The sequence below is a fragment of the Xiphophorus couchianus genome, chromosome 3, assembly GCF_001444195.1.
Source record: "Xiphophorus couchianus chromosome 3, X_couchianus-1.0, whole genome shotgun sequence".
In the NCBI taxonomy this organism is placed as follows: domain Eukaryota; kingdom Metazoa; phylum Chordata; class Actinopteri; order Cyprinodontiformes; family Poeciliidae; genus Xiphophorus; species Xiphophorus couchianus.
This window is the reverse complement of record NC_040230.1, coordinates 15,968,565-15,985,613: the sequence shown is the minus strand read 5'-3', so window position 1 is coordinate 15,985,613 and position 17,049 is coordinate 15,968,565. Positions and strand designations below refer to the sequence as shown.

Here is a 17,049-nt window from a genome sequence, read left to right as displayed (position 1 = left end):
ATAAATTTGTAATTGATTACATTTCAAATACAATGCTAAACAGGTGGGTTTTTAGTTGAGATTTAAAAGAAGTCAGTGTTTCAGCTGTTTTACAGTTTTCTGGAAGTTTGTTCCAAATTTGTGGTGCATAGATGCTGAAAGCTGCTTCTCCTCGTTTGGTTCTGGTTCTAGGGAAGCAGAGCAGACCAGAACCAGAAGCCCTGAGAGGTCTGGAAGGTTGATACAACAACAGCAGATCTTTAATGTATTGTGGTGCTAAGCCGTTCAGTGATTTGTAAACTAACAACAGTATTTTAAAGTCTATTCTTTGAGCTACAGGGAGCCAGTGGAGGGACTTTAAAACTGGTGTTATGTGCTCTATCGTCCTGGTTTTAGTGAGAACGCGAGCAGCAGCATTCTGGATCAGCTGCAGCTGTTTGATTGATTTGTTGGACAGACCTGTGAAGACACTGTCGAGAGCTGTTATGCTGCAACTTTTGGATGTATTAATCAATTAATTATGGTTCCATCAACCATAATGCAAGTCAGCCAGATTTTGAAAAAGAGAAGCACCTCTGAACCATCAACAAACTCCCAGTTTTTCTGTTTCTGGGTAATTTAAATCTGCATTTCCTCAGATGATGTTCTGGGCTTTTTAAAGACCACCTGCTTGAGTTTGAGGCATCTTTGGAGTGATATTTGTTGCCATGTTTTCTTGACTTTGTAACTCTTTCCAGACTGGATGTCAATATCTTGTCTTCTCTTTTTTTTAACATTGTGGCAAAATGTGTTGCTTTTGCAGGTTTTTAATCCACTTCATGTTGTCAAACCAGTTCTGTTTAAGAGATTTATTTATTCCATAAGTCAGGCAGGGTGTGGATAACGAAACTGAACCAGTAAATGTGGTTAATTCAAGTTAATAATTTAAGCAGGGCCATTATGTTTATTTATTTACACTGGGCTTTTATGGTTTAGTCTGTTAAAGTTTATTCAATGATCTGAAGCACTGAGGTATGACAAAAAAACAAAAGCAGGAACTCTGTAAGAAAAGGAATACATGTTTTTGCAGAGCTGTAAGTAGTTCACTTCAGATCTGAACACAGGTACAATTACCTGGATGACTCATCCTACTTACACCTGAGCGGTGAAGCGGCAGATAAATCAGTTTTTTTCTCCTTTAACATAACATTCCCTTGCTGGGAGGGTGAGAGCCACACAAAAACGAAAGCCCAGGCATGCAGGGTGAGGCTGACCTGAATTTCCATGTCAGAGCAAAGGCCAGAGATGTTGAATCAAAGGTTATCAAACTGATGATGGGAATATATCAGGATCTGGCCGACGGCACGAGCCGTTCACACACAGCAGCAGAAAATCCACTGGATTACTTTTACAAACCAGACCAGAAATAAAGTAGTGGAGCAACAAGGTTATCTTTATTTCCAAGAACATGCTCTCTTAGATCAGATTTGCATTTGAGCTGCGATGGAAATTGCATGTAAAAAAATAGCAGTGAGTCCTCTTCCTCCTGAAAACCAGAAAAACAGGAGCAGAGCTGCAGCGACACATCGGATTTGTCTCCTTCTAGTGGGCAGTCTGCAAACGTTGCTGCACATTTTCAACATCTGAGTCACTTTAAACACATTCTCTTCAAAAGTTTCTAACCATAAATACTGCAAATGTTTTGGCATGTAAAAGTGGATATTTCGCATAATAAATACAGTACAGAAGAAAGCATTTACAGGACCTCCTTTTGTCATAAGCTCAATAATTACAATGTCTATTTACAGTAGGAATAGACTGATTTGAACGTGGCTTCACTTTAACAGTACTTGTATGAGGAGATCAGTGCTTCAACAATTGTTTAAAGCTTTAGCGCGGGCTCAGAGATGATTAAATAAACATAAAAACCTAGACATTACCCCAAAACAAACAATATAATCACAGAAAGAAAAATAAATGTCTCGTGCAGGCAGCACCAGCAGATATGTAGTTTGTGATGAAGGAGTCCATATATAGTCCAATAGATATAACCAAAACATTGTTCTAAAACAGGTAAGCAAATATAACAATTTACAGTTATGCAAATATATTTAAAAATCTGTTATATTTTCTTGCAAATGTACAAATAGCGACTAATGTCTGACACCTTTGAGTTTCTAGTCACAAGGTTTGTTGGTAAAAAATAAAAAATCTCAAAGTTCTGTCATCAGCAGGGCTCTCAGGATCTTCTCTCGGTCCAGTTTAATTTCCTCTCCGCTACAGACACACAAACACAAGAAATTAGCATTACAGGATGTAATAAACATGGTTGGAAATAAGCCCGTTTTGATTTTTGTGGGTTTTACAACAGAAAGTGTCCAAGTTTAGGATCAAGAAACAAAAAATAATAAAACAAAAAATAATAAAATCATTATCAAAATAATTAATCATAATAAAATTAACCAAACTTTATTATGATTAAATTTGGTTAAAGAGCATAAAAGCGAGTGTGACACCAGGAGGATAGCATAAGATTCAGCCAAGTTCACATGCAACAGGACATTTTACTAAACGGACATAAAACTTGAAAGCACACAGGAGAGAAAGTGATGACACTCACATCTAAGTGTGACCAAAGACAGCAAAAAAATAATCAATGTTTCAGATCACAAGACCAATTTTAATATAAGGCAAATATAACCTGAGTAGATACAAAAGAAGTTCTTAAATTATTTCCTTTATTAGGAGCAAAACCCAGTAACTGTTTGTGCAGCGCGTGGCCAAAATGGCTACCATCACGAATTTTACAGGAAATAGCAATGAGTGGAGGTATTTTGATCCCCAGTTTAATTTTATGCCACAGAGTTTCAGTCAGATAAACCTGGTATTGAACTATATCCAAAATTTTGAAAAATCTAGTTTTTTTATTTTGAAGCCATTCAGAGATCTATTTGCTGGAGGGTTTTGGATCATTATGCTGCTGCTGCGTCACCGAAATATTTATGGAGTCCCAAAAAAAGACTTTCATTAAACAACCAAAAACCATCTGAAGTTTTTGATCTATGATCCCTTTTCTCCAAAACAACTTGGTTACTTTGTTTGTTTATTTAAAAATAATTCTTGCTTGGTTTACTGCGAGTACGTTTGAGTATAAAGACTGATAGATTTCCACTACCTGTAACCTGCTTCATGTTAAAATTAAATTAATTTTAACGCTCCAAAAAATGTGGAAAATTCATGATTTAGCAATATAATCGGTTTAGATAGCTTATTGTTGCTATTTTGTATTTACTAGGGTTGCTTTTGATTATTTTTGGATGATCTGAAAGACTTAAATATGAAAGAGTGCATTAATGAGGGGCAAGCACTTTTTCAAAAACAATGAACATTAAAAAAAGGCATGAAAATGGCTGCAAGTCTTACTTGTACACAGTACTGGTTTAAAGCTACTGAGGTGCGGATGTGTTACCTGTTGTTATGGGCAGTGAGGTAAGGGGCCAGGTGGGGCATGGAGCTACGGTAGTAAGAAGGGGAGAGGTGAGGGGAAGGCGAAGGAGAGGTACAACATGGACTACCCAGCTCCAGTGCTGGCATATTATCCACCTGGAATACACATCAATATTTGCACAGGTACAAACAATCATCTTTTCACTCAAATACATTCAGAGACAGAGAATTTTCCCCCATAGCAGTGAAAGGATGTCCTCATTCTTCTTAAGTTTTTAAAGCTGCAGTATGTAACTTTTATGTTTTCTACTTATTTGTTAAAATTATCATAATGGTGTAAGACAAATAATCTGTGAAAAAAAATCAAGCTCTTCTGCCTCTTCCCAGTGCTCCCAGTACTAACCACAGAAATACACCACTCAGTCAGAAACAACCAATCAGAGCCAGGAGGAGGATCTTAGTGCTGTCAATCATTCTTACGACTGTGGCTCTAAGAGTAGAGTAGTCGTCTTGTGATTGAAAGGTTGTAGGTTCGATTCCAGCTTCCTCCTGCCACATGTCGATGTGCCCCTGGGCAAGGTATTTAACCCCAAACTGCCTACCAGTCTGTGTGTGAATGTGACTCTAGTGTGAAGTGCTTTGAGTGGTCAAAACGATTGGAAAAGCGCTATATAATTTTAGTCCATTTACCATTTACGCTCGCTCTCACAAATGCTAAGACTAGTTAGCATGGCCACCAATGACAGCAGATAAATGACTTTTATGAAACTGTGACTTGTTTCTCCCAATTAGCACATTGAGCAGCATTGATTGACAGCACTAAGACCCGCCTCCTGGCTCTGATTGGTTGGTTTTGTGCAGCTCAGGGAGGAGGTGGATGAGATTGACCTTTTCACAGAATATCTGTCTCATACTGTCATGACACAATGATAGTTTTAACAAATGTAAAAAACATATTTCTGTAAACGTCACATACCGCAGCTCCAAGGGGTCCGTATGCTGTTATAAGCTGAGTTACCTGCGGGTAGATGGATGGCTGAATCTGTTTGTCCAGGGAACTGCTGGACCCTGACTTTCCTGCGCTCTGAGAGGAAATGGCTGCAAGCGCTTCTGGGAGATTATCTTCGTCTTCGTGGTTGCTGTTGAGGATCAGACAGGATGACTTACATGCCTTACAGGGAGGAGTTTTCGCTTCAAGTACCATTCATCTGAGAAAACATTGCTAGCTGGCTGAGGTTTGCTCACAAGCTGAACTGTCGGACCAGACGTTTCCTCCGGTTGGAGCTCGGGTTGCCCTTGGTCTGCAACTTGTCTGGGGTGAAACTACGATCCTGCCTGCGGGGCGTCTTCTCAGCTGTCACGCTGGAAGCTGCTGAGTCTTGGGATGAACTCTGACACCTGGAGAACAGAGCGAGGGGACAGGAAATTAAATCACAACCTGCAGATCGAGGTACAAACACAGAAAGGAATGGGCAAGATCCCAACCTGTCACTGCTGGTGTCATTTGAGCTTCTCCCTCTGGGTGTCGGAGGAGCATCCTTCTTCATTGTGCATGAGAGAAGAAGTAATATTCTGAGTTAAGCTGCCAAAGTGGAGGCTAGATGTCTAATCTGTGTTAGATCTCATACCCTGAAAGCTGCCTCCATCTGGGCTTTGAGGATGTTACATTTGAGATGATCTGGGAGCATCACTGGGGAAGCAGGAGGGTGCAGAGACTTTTCCAATAGTTGTTTCTCTTCTCCCTGCCAGCAGAAGGAGAAACATGAGGAGACCTCAGAGGTAATAAGCAGAACTGGAGCACATATTGCAAAAACACAAAATATTACAAAGTATTTATCTGTGTATCTAGAGAAAATATCTTATTACAGTTGAAATAAGGCCAAAGTGACTTAAAAGTAACTTTTCAGCAAAATATAAAATATAGGAGCTTGTTTTAAGTCAATAATTATTTCACTTAAGACATGGGAAAAACATCTTTGTAGAAGTGAAATCATTTGTTAGTGGAATTGCAGGGTGGGCCAATCAGTATGTAAGTAAGTAAGAATGTAAAATTAATTTTTCTTCTATATTTCAGATACCCAAGAAGATGCATTTGACAAAAGAGAAAAGAATTTAAATTATACTGATGGCTGGATCGGGAAGCAGTCGCATGCAAGGCTGCACAAAACTTTAACAGAAAACATGGAATGAGCATCACACATGAAACTGTGGCAAAACTTATTAAGAAGTTTCAGAAAACTGGAAATGTTGCAGATCAACCACGAAGTGGTGCAAGACGTGCAGCGATTACAGAGAATCCCACAAAAATAAAAATGGTTGTCCAATATAAAATGTTTATTTTTTTCTATGTATGGAAACTTATGTCCCACCCTGTATTATTTTTTCACCAGTATTATTTTTTCCATTGTCTTGCTGAAAGGTTACTTGTGTGTTAATTTTATGTTATTTCAAATGTCTTAAGATATTTGCATTAAAAAATAGACAAAAATACTTGGTCAGATTTTGTGTTTTTGAAGTGCATTGTGTGAATATGTGTCTTGCCCACCTTGTTGTCGATGTTTATGTGCAGTGAAGGCCAGGGAGGAGAATCCCTGTCCGTCTCCAGAGCTTTGAGCAGCGACTGAGAGATGTCCATGCCATCTGCAGGGCAGGGCGGAGCTCGACGTTCTAAAACATACAAGGTTTGTTTGGAACCTGGCAGTACATATTTATGTACTTAATTCACTAACTTAAACAGCACAGTTAAATATATTTCAAGAAACAAAGCAAAAGATTTTAATCATTTGCATTTGCACAAAAGAGCTTAGTCGTCGAGTCTCCAACATTTCTTTTCTTCATGCACTCAAAAGGTGAAGATAAAACCTTAAATAGGCAATATTTTCTTTATCTCATAAACGTTTCATTCATATTTAGAGTTTATCCCTATTTAAAACAAAAGAACACAGTGGTTGAATGTGCTTCTCAGTGTCCTGCACAATGTTTCAGGTCATGTCTCATTACAACCACAAACTTCAATGTAGTTCATTGAGATGCTATGGGATTGACCAACAAAAATCAGCTCAAATCAGTGAGGAAAAATGATTATTTACATGATTAATAAATTGAAAACATGTATTTGATGCCTTTTCCTTTCCTAAATAGAATCTAATGTTTTCACCTGCCTTCTGAGTGGCCTAGTCAAAGTCCTCAGACCTAAATACAATTGAGATTTTGCAGCATGATTTGAAAATAAACCAGTCTCACTGAGTTACGACTATTTTGCAAAGAATATTCATCAAAATATTCTCATAAAATTTGGAAGAGACAAACCGCAACCGACTATTTACAAGTACCTTCTCACTTATGTACAACTTTGTGTTGGTGGATCACAAAAAAAATCTTTAAAAAAATATATTAACATTTGGTGTTGTAACGTGACAAAATGTGAAGCGATGCACTGTAGTACGTGATCTCTAAAACATTAAAGTTAGTAAATCTTAGATGGCAAAAACTCATATATGCAGTACATCAAAAAAAATTTTTTATCCATTACATGAACAGAAATATGCATGTAGAGTAACATGTTTAAAAACAGTACCTATAAGAAACAAAAAAGCCAACATCAAGCCAAGTCTTTTGACAGATTTATCTTTAAAGGCGGAGGGTACTTACTGTTCTTGGTGTGTGTGTGGCAGAGTGTGTCTTGGCTGTGTGTGTGGCGGCGGTGACGATGGTGGGTCTTGCCAGAATACGAATTTTCATTCTCTGATGAGCTGTACTGATGGTCTGAAGCAGAACTGCTCAGCGGGAAGCTGAGGATGACACACGCAGTCACAACAACTCCCTAAACAACAAGCCTCCTAAACACTTTAATCTGGAAAAGTGGAAATAAACGTCCGTCGTTTTAACCGCAGTCATTCTCATGTCTTTATTCAGTGGCTTTAGAGCAACATTTCCAATGAAGCGGATTAATAAACATAACAACTACGCCATGTGACTAAACCATAATACAATGGTAAGCAGATATAATCCAGAAATATACATCTGAGGTTATTTAAAGATGCTAAATTGCCTAAAGGTGGGAGCCATCATAACCCTGAGCCATGGGCATCAAAATGATGCCTCATTATAGGCAGTTTTGAGGCTACACAAAAATGTTAAATTACCTCTAATGTCTTAACTATTTGCCTCCAATTATCTAGAGCAAGTGTCAAACTCAAGGTCTGTGGGCCGAATCCGGCCCATGGCAGCTTTTTATGTGGCTCTCTAAATTGTAGACTAAACACTAAGTGTGCTTAAATATAATGTTATCAATCAAATCAATGCAGTTTTTATCTGTTTACTGCACAATTATATCAATTAGTCCCTCCAGTTTCTTGAGAATTATTGTGGAAATTCACGCAAAATCAACAAATTACCGCATTTTTTGCAATACTACATAATTAGTTTATTGCAGATTTTTTTCAAAAATTGTCAAATACTTTCTTACTTGTACTAAACAGCTGTCTCAACCTTAACTGATGTCAGATTATAGTCCATAATTTAAACAGTGGCTAATAATGTCGCATTTACCGTCAAAAACAAGTGCAAATATTTCCAGATTAGTACCACATTAGTTAGTACCAGATTAGTTGATTTTTATTGCAAAAAAAAAAATCACAAAAAGAATCACTGAAAAAATAACATAATTTAGTTTAAAGAATTCATTATATTTTAATGGTTTATGAACAGGTTTTATCAATACATTTTGGCACAACCAGCCCTTTGAGAGCATTCATGAAGTTTGGCCTAAAACATAAATGAGTTTGTCAGCCCTGATCCAGACTTTCCTGGGATTTTCTAAAAACCTGTCAGTCAAAAACAACTTTTCAAAAAGTCACTAAATATGTGGTTGAAGATCATTTTTAGAAATTGCAAGTAAGTCTGGCTATTTGGAAGCTAAATGTAGAAAACAAGATATGTTGTCAGTAGTCCTGCATATAACATGTACTGTAAGTATAATAACGTATGTTTCAATAAAACTCTTCTGATAAAATAAATTTCATGGTCATTTTCCTCACTTTATTAACATATGATCCTGTTGAAACATCCATGTTGTGTGGCTGGGTTTTCCTACATAAATAAATATATATTATATTCAATTTAGTTCAGTTCAAAACGTTTTGACATTATGCCATTATGCCATTTCGTCCGTTTTTATGTGAAGCTGTTGGACGTGTTGCCCATAACATAAAGCACCACAGAAAGGGTCTTTGTTAACTTGTTATAACTTGTTTATTTGTCTTAGAAGCAATATGGCAACATTCCTAAAGGTCACAGGTGATTCAAGTAAACATGAAGGGGAAAAAACAACAACAAAGAAACAAACACAAACCAACAGCAGAACAACACTTATTGTAAACATTTGGTTGATTTCACAAATCCATGACCTGAAATAACATTAACATAATGTTTATTTAAACATTATATGTTTAAATAAACATATAATGTTTATTTAAGTTCTCATATGCAGAGGCCTACTTCTATTTCACACAATACATTCAGTAGCTCAACCTCTAAAGCAGCAAAGACTACAGGCTCCCTTTCACCTGCTCCCAATTACCTCCACTCAGCATTGATATCACTTTACTTCTGATAAATTTAGGCAACTATACATAGCTGTCACAATTTTTATAAGACTAGGAACAAAAGACAATGATTAAAGCATATTTAATATTCTGAAGTAAACATGCCAGAGACTAAAACCTTGATTGGAAGTAAGGCATTTACACACACTGCAATAAAAACACCCCAATCTAAACTATGTTCAAGTGGAAAATCTGTTCTCTCCTCTACCGTATCTTTAAATAAGTGGACAGAGACACAAGTTGAAAGGTTATTCTGAATCAGAAAGTCAAAATAAATGACTTGATATCAGTTGGAGGCCACTGATTTGGCTCTGATATCGTTAGATATACTTTTTCACTGCTAACCAGTAAAAGTATTTAAAATCAGCCACAAACTGTTAAGTGTTTTGACTGTATATTCCCATTTATCGTTTTTCCACAGACATTACAGGCGACCAATCTGAGTAAAATGTAATTCACCCAAAAAGCCCACAGCTCCAGCAAGAAGTTTACATAAACGCATGAACATAAATTATTGTTTATGACTTTTTTTTACTGTTATTTTTTCAGGGTGAAATGATTTTACATTAAATATTTTTAATGTTTCAAAAAACAAACAATTGGTTTAGACAAAGTTTATTTTACACTGATTTTATTTTTTCTGATCCACACAGGCCTAACGTTAGCGGCTACAGCTAAGGCCAGAATTATTCATGATTTTTAATCTCCTAAAAAATAACAACAAAATGTAAAAGGAGTATAAAAAAAATTGCATTATATATTATTTATACTCTTTTTAATAATCAGTGGACATGTTTTCAATTGGACTTCTTTAGCTCCTCTACAGATTCGTCCAATTATATTTAAGGCTTCATCTGGACGACTTCAAAATATTAATATGCCTTCCAGTCTGATAATTTCTTTTGGTAAAATTTAAAATGTACTTTACACCTGCCAGGAGAAATCTGAATAATTTCAGGGTTAGCTGCAGTGGTTTCTTTTTATTAGCATGAAATGATTAGTTTGACACAATAAGTCGAACTAATCACTCATGTTGTAGATTTACACAAGCTGAAGTTTTTCAGAGCAAATAAAACTCACAGAATCCAAGACCATCCGTTTGAACTATTTAACAACTAACCACACATTAGTGGAGGTGTTATTTCTAAATGATTGGCGCTTTCCTGCAACCATTTCATCCCGGAAGAACAAGGTTTCAAATAAGTCCGTAAAAACTGAATGAGTGTATGTAAACTTCTGACCTAAACTGCATCTAAAATGTCTCCAGTGAGTGAATGTTTACGATGCATTATGAGCCTCAGAAAGAGTCGAATACAGGTGTTGCAAAACGATGAATGATGTTGATAAGTCAGAAATATCGGCAGGAAAAATTACAAGAACTAAAATCCCTGAACAAGTTCTGGTCCATTTCACCTGGCACGATACTTTGGCCCCTATTCTGCCCTCTTTGGATGTTTAAAGCCCCACAGTCGTGCTATAAGGATCTTTTCGGCACATAGAAGCAGAATGACGCCGACACTGGAGTTGGAGTGACAGATGAAGACGAAACTGGTGATGAAAATGAAGATGGAAGGTCATCGGCAGAGCTTCCTTCCTTTGGGGCGACAGTCTGTGTCTGAAACCGACTCCGGGGTTTGAGAAAGGTCAAAGGGCAGTCATGACCTTGTCCCTGTGAACCACACTGAGGGATCCTTTGAGGACGGAGACGGTTCGTTCAGAGGCAGGAGGATGACTGTACAACGGACTCGAAGCCTCAAAGGAAGGCCTGAGCACAACAGATGGTGGAGACCACGAATAAGACAAGTGGAGGCGTGTGAGTGACGTGGAAAACAAAGAGGACGGAGCCAGGGTGCATGCAGTTTGACTTACCTGTGAGACGGCGTGTGACCGGAGGGCTGCAGGTACACCGGGGGCGTAAGAGCCGTGTGGGGCGGATGCCAAGGCTCGTGACCGATAGGAATGTTGTGTTGGTACTGAAGAGGATCATGGAGAAGCTGAAATTAAAGATCTCTGTAAGCCAGGCTGGTTGCTGATGTATTTCTGTGTCTGTGTGTGAGACCAGCTGCATTCCCACACTGAAAAAAATAACTCTTTGGATGAACATAAAAAAATTCTGGAAAGGATTTCCACCTGATTACTTTGCTTTATTTCAGCACCATGTGATTCTGTTACTCCTATTTAAAGCAAATGTGTTAGGTCAACTTAATTTATTAAGGTTATTCCAATGTAAAGCAATTGTGTTGGCACAACTTATGTTATTATGGTTATTAATAACATAAGTTATAACACCCATATTTTCAAAACCTAGCCACCTTACTGTATTTTCATGCTGTAGTTTTTACAGCCATTTGTTACAGTGCAGTTCTTAAATACCAATAGTGCCCTGCAGAGAAAAACAAATATCTATAGTTTAATGTGTAACTAAAACCGCTTTGATGTTTTCCCAGGCGCAAAACAGTTATGTCGCGTGATCTTCCATAATCTCGCTAGACCCTCCTCAGAGGTAGATTAATCTGACTATAATGAATCATGTTATCTCAACATGATTACATTTCATAAACGTTAAGTTGCTGAATTTCTTGTTTATCCAACATGATTTTATCACGTTTTTGTTTCAAACATAAAATTATTGTGTTAAAAGTACATGATATTCTTTTGTTAATGTAATAAACCCCGAAGTTCATTTTTTTCGACGGGAGATCAATCTGACTAAATTGTATCACGTCATCTCAACTTGAATACATTTTATTCAAGCTGAGACAAAAAACAATTGTTGAGACAATCTTGAGATATTCCTTGTGAATATCTCGTGTGATATCCCGTGATTTCCCATGATCTCGCGTGATATCCCGTGATCTCGCTCGTCATCTTCAGCACAATATCAGACTGACTATCTCAACATGATTAAATTTCATAAACGTTAAGTTGTTGAATTTCTTGTTTATCCAGCATGATTTTATCACGTTTTTGTTTGAAACATGAAATTATTTAGTTAAAAGTGCATGATATTCTTTTGTTAATGTAATAAACCCCCTAAGTTCATTTTTTTCAGCGCATTAACCATAAAGTTGAGCACACTGAATTTATGAAAATAAATTTACTTAATAGAAATGCGGCAATTTTGAAAAAGCTCACTCTTTTTAATAAAAATCAGGATGAGGTTGTTTTTCCAGTTATATAGAAATAAATGTATTCCACAAAACTGCATGAAAACACTTTTTTTCACATCACAAGCATGATCAACTGCTGGGAAACCATTATATCCAGAATACGTTTTGATCATACAGGTTAAATAGTGCTTTATTTAAAATGGGAAAACATCCAACAGGAAAATATGATTTTTGTTTTCAAGAAGAGACAGTAAAACATGTTTCGTTGTTCTGCTCCTAACATTCAGTTGAGAGAAGGGAATTAATATGTAGACTCCAAGATAATAAATAACAATTACATATACAAAATATTTTGGACAAACTTTTGACTTTTGAATGTTTTAGTTCTTTACTGAAATACCTTTAGAAGACAAAGTTTGTAGAAAGGATATAGAGAATTTAGTTTTGTTTTGGGTCTATATTAGAAATACATCTCATTCCACTAACATGTTTTTTAATGATTTATTGTGAACAAGGTTATTCATATGTGGTTTCATTTTAACCCTTCCAGACAAAACGGAACGGCGACGATCCAGCTAAATTTGCAGTACCGTAATTCCACCACACTTTGCGCTATCTGAAAAAATTAAACGGTTTCTGAAAGGAGAGACGTTGCGCCAATATCCAAATATCGGGTTATTACGGTAATTTCACCTCCGCCGTGGCAGGAAGTAAAATTAATCTGAGGAGCGCTCTTTTAATGGACGGTAAATTGCGAAAAATAACTTGCTAGATATTGAAAGTTCCAGTTGTTATGGATAAATGGGCAAATACTGTATATTTAATCACAGGACATTTAAAGAACTGCGTACAATTAAAATAAGCAAAAATATCCATGTGGAGATTTAAAACTTAAGCATGAAAGGGTTAATTTTCTTATTTAATGCAAACACAGCAATTGCGAGATTGTGTTTTGGCAGAAGATAAATCAGAAGACAAACGAATATTTGTGGACATTTGTAATGGAAACACAGCTAATGAGTGTTATCTACAGTCACTCACCGCATGTGGACTGGGATTGGGGCTGGCATGCGAGCTGGAAAAGAATGTCAACAATCAGTGGAAGCAGATGGAACTAAATAATACATTTACAGTGAACCAAAAACACAATTTCAATGTTTGGGATGGAGAACAAAACCAGTGATAAAAAATGGGAGCAAATGCCTCCACATCTTTGATTCTTTTACACAGATGGCTAATCTTTGGTGCTTTTGTTAAGGCATTTATGTGGGTTAAGGTCAAGAGTGACTGATAAGGCAGTGATGTGATTTGTGCACTGCATATGTGTGCTTTTCAGAGAGTTTTACCTGATATGTAGAGGCTTTGCAGGGGAAATAGCAACTGAAAAAAAATATATAACAGTGAGACATATTAAGGAAAAAGCAGAAATTAAGGTTTGTTATTTAGTCTTTATCTCCATGTTCTTGTTTTTGAGTCAGTTCAGCCTCTTTAGTCTGATCAGTCACAGGTGTTCAGGATGATGATGCAGTGTTGATTTTCTGCCAGGTATGTAGGCCAAAAAGTTTCATTTTTCTCACTTTCTATGTCCCCAACATGGGTTGTTACTTTAAATGTTACTTTCTTTCAGAAGTGGCTTTCTCTCCAACAGAAATGCCAGATTTGTGGAATGTATGAGTCAAAGTTGCTACGTTGACAGATCTCTGCAGCTCCTCCAGAGCTACCATGGCCTTCTTTTCATTTTCCGATGACATATTGAACAGCTTTGTTTACTGTTTAAATACTCTCTCTACTCTGATACTAGGGAAACCAAGTGCACACCACACTTTTCAGATTTTTTCTCTCAAAACAATGCATTTGTCCCCCAGCTGACAGTGGTTCACTACTCTTTGTTGGTCTCTTAGATGCAGTCATAAAGGTGACTTATTATACTTCCTTGAACATGTTAGGATTGGTTTATTGGCTATAAAAAACATGTTAATTATATTTTTTGCACAAAATCATTCTTAGTTAATGAGATTTTCGTCTGGTCAGTTCTGCCTCTTTTGACCTTCTTCAGGTCAACCTGTTTTAGGGCCTCTTGTCACTTTAAATCCAAATAAGCTACAGCTGGCCACGCCCCCCAACTAAACATTTACACGTTCACGTGAAAATGGCCACAAACATATTCACAATTATACAACCGTACATCTTTGAAACCAACCAACAGGAATGCAGAAAGTTGTTTAAGAATGGTAACAAGACACTTGCTGTTTTTTTCCAGCAGCCATTGTACAGCTAATACAGTGGTAAAACCAGCTGATCCAACATGCAGGAGTTCCCATTGGAACTCCAAGTTGCTAGGTGACAGGCTGGGGTTACTAGGTAACGGCACAGTCAGTGGCCATTGATTGTGACTCAAAGTTCAGGAGGTTTTTTGAAACGGCTCATTTTCCAGACACCAAAACACTTTAACTTATTGTCAAAAAACGTCTAGGTGTTTTTTTTTATGTGCTTGGGCTGTTTTCAGAAACAGTTAAAACCCAAATGGAAGTACAAAAACATGCAAAACGTGAATTTTGCATAATAAGTCCCCTTTAATAAAATGTACAGAAGTCTGTGGTTGTATGACAACCGTTATGATTAGTAAATCTAAATCTTCCAGATGTTTGGATGCTGATATACAGTACAGACCAAAGGTTTGGACACACCTTTTAATTCAATGAGTTTCCTTTATTTTCATGACTATTGACATTGTAGATTCACACTGAAGGCATCAAAACTATGAATAACACATGTGGAAATATGCACTAAACAAAAAAGTGTAAAACAACTGAAAATACCCCTTATATTCTAGTTTCTTCAAAGTAGCAACCTTTTGCTGTGATTACTGCTTTGCACACACTCTGCATTTTCTTGATGAGCTTCAAGAGGTCGTCACCTGAAATGGTTTTCACTTCATAGGTCAACCTGCCCTGTTAGGTTAATAAGTGGGATTTCTTGCCTTATAAATAGTCATGAAAATAAAGAAAACCCATTGAATTAGAAAGGTGTGTCCAAACTTTTGGTCTGTACTATACGTAGTTATGAATGAGCTCACCAGCATATAAGGTGAGCATATATTTTAGGCTCGTTAGGCCACCGTAGCTCACAGAAGGTGGGAATTATGCGGGCTTTAAGAGCACAGAGAAGAAAGACGATAATAACCTATAGCCTTGAATTTTGCAGCACTTTATGTAAAACAGACTGGCGCTGTACTTAAATCTGCTGAACCTGTCATAGCAAAACATAATATTAGTCATTCTTAAAGAGAAAGCCTTGAAGAGACCCTGCTGCCTCCCAGGCTGGAGCTTTTTTTCCTTTCTTTCAGGGCTCTCAATGCTGCAGATTTCAGCCATTTAGGCAAAACGGCGTGTGACCTTTTTGATAAAGCATGAGGGCGCAGAGGACAAAACAGGTGCGGTTAGTCATCCATGTTTCCTATGTGCTGATAAGGCTCACCTTTGCCCAGCGACTGTGTGCGGGAGGGGTAGCGTTTGCTCGGCCTCCTTTCAAACGTGCTGGCTCTCCTCAGTCTGCCTCCATGAGTTGCCTGATACTCCGTCTTTCCACTGAGACAAGCACAAAGACGAGTTTAGTAGATGAAAATGGTAATTACCAATCTGTGTTACTGATTTCTGTGGAAGTACTTTAAAAGATCTGACTGGAGTTCAGCAACAGGATCCTAAAAGCATTAGCATGGGAACTGTGCAGACTCCAGATATCCTTAGTGGAGGCTGATGGGTAAAGCTACATGTTTTATAAGAGCGGATGCCCACAGAAACAGTCATCACTGCAGCTCTGTTACAAAAGAGAATAGAAACAAAAACAAGTCTAAAACTGAATTTCGCTTCCCATTTACTGTGAAAGCTAGCATTACAGCCAAGCTAAATACTACACGAAGTTAGCAAAATACGCATTTTAAAACACCACTTTGCAATTGTTTTAAAGGTTGTGGGTCTTCTTATATGCTGATTATTTCTTTTCTACAATGCGGCACCTTTTAAGCAGACAAATATTGTACAGTCTGTTTAGTAGTTAGCTGTAGTTAGCTACAGAGAGCTTTGTGCTAATATTACCAATGGTTAAACAAAATCAGCAGCAAAAATCAGCACGTTTCTTTATAAATGAAGATGCTAACACAATGCTATTCCCTGAAGCCATGTTACAGGGGACATAAACAAAATTACCACAGCAGAATCTGTAATTATTGGTCTTGTTTATGTACATGTTAGCATTAGCACCTCTGTCCAGCTAAATGCTACTGGGTGTTAGTTTACTCTCAACTGAGCCATGTCTGCAAATACATGTACAAACTGTTTCTTTATCATTAAATATTTTAACTTATGTATCCATGCTGCGAGTGCTTAAAACCTCAAGTCACATTCCTCATTTGTGCACATAATCTTGGCCAATAATGCTATTTTTATATAATACAAATGTAGGTAACCATTGGTAAAATGATTATCCCGTGTGCCTGAATAAATATGAGCATTTCTTTGGCTTTGTGAATTAAAGATGGCTCAAGTCAAAGCAAGGCAAACATAGCTGCTGTGTGAAAGAGAAAAAACAAAGTAGAAGAGGAATTTATTTCCTCTTAGATCAGTTTAGGAGGATACAAAAGAGTCAGAAGGTGACCCAGGTGTGCCTATTACATTAGCTCTTGTAGAGCAGTATTCAAGTGCTTGTTTGCACTTCCACCATCTGCAACATTAGTGTTTGTGCACAAGCCACAACAGAGCGCTATCACGGCGCTTTGATCTGCCCGCTCCAACAAATGACAGGAAGTGCCCTTCAAGTGTGAGAATATGTCTGGTAATAATCACAAGAAAACAAACAATTCAAGGGGAACGTCTCAGTCGCCATAGGAACAGGTGCACGTAACCATAGCTACTTGGTAACCATAGATACAA

General features: G+C 37.4%; 1 protein-coding gene across 3 annotated transcripts in view; it reads right to left on the bottom strand.

Annotated features, from left to right (window-relative positions):
- Positions 1 to 1,390: 1,390 nt before the first annotated feature.
- epb41l4b (erythrocyte membrane protein band 4.1 like 4B) overlaps positions 1,391 to 17,049 on the bottom strand; it is a 30,353-nt gene continuing 14,694 nt past the window's right edge. Inside the window, exons 12-23 of one of the 3 annotated variants that reach the window (XM_028012604.1) lie at positions 15,599 to 15,708; positions 13,468 to 13,501; positions 13,163 to 13,196; positions 10,881 to 11,005; positions 7,057 to 7,196; positions 5,951 to 6,072; positions 5,034 to 5,147; positions 4,891 to 4,946; positions 4,651 to 4,803; positions 4,424 to 4,544; positions 3,428 to 3,561; positions 1,391 to 2,235 (exon numbers count right to left, since the gene is read on the bottom strand). In XM_028012604.1, the coding sequence (XP_027868405.1) occupies positions 2,172 to 2,235; positions 3,428 to 3,561; positions 4,424 to 4,544; positions 4,651 to 4,803; positions 4,891 to 4,946; positions 5,034 to 5,147; positions 5,951 to 6,072; positions 7,057 to 7,196; positions 10,881 to 11,005; positions 13,163 to 13,196; positions 13,468 to 13,501; positions 15,599 to 15,708 (1,207 nt within the window). In that variant the 3' untranslated portion in view covers positions 1,391 to 2,171. Of the gene's footprint in view, positions 2,236 to 2,869; positions 3,562 to 4,423; positions 4,545 to 4,650; positions 4,804 to 4,890; positions 4,947 to 5,033; positions 5,148 to 5,950; positions 6,073 to 7,056; positions 7,197 to 10,880; positions 11,006 to 13,162; positions 13,197 to 13,467; positions 13,502 to 15,598; positions 15,709 to 17,049 lie in introns of those variants that run through there. The other 2 variants (XM_028012605.1, XM_028012606.1) reach the window with 2 other exon arrangements.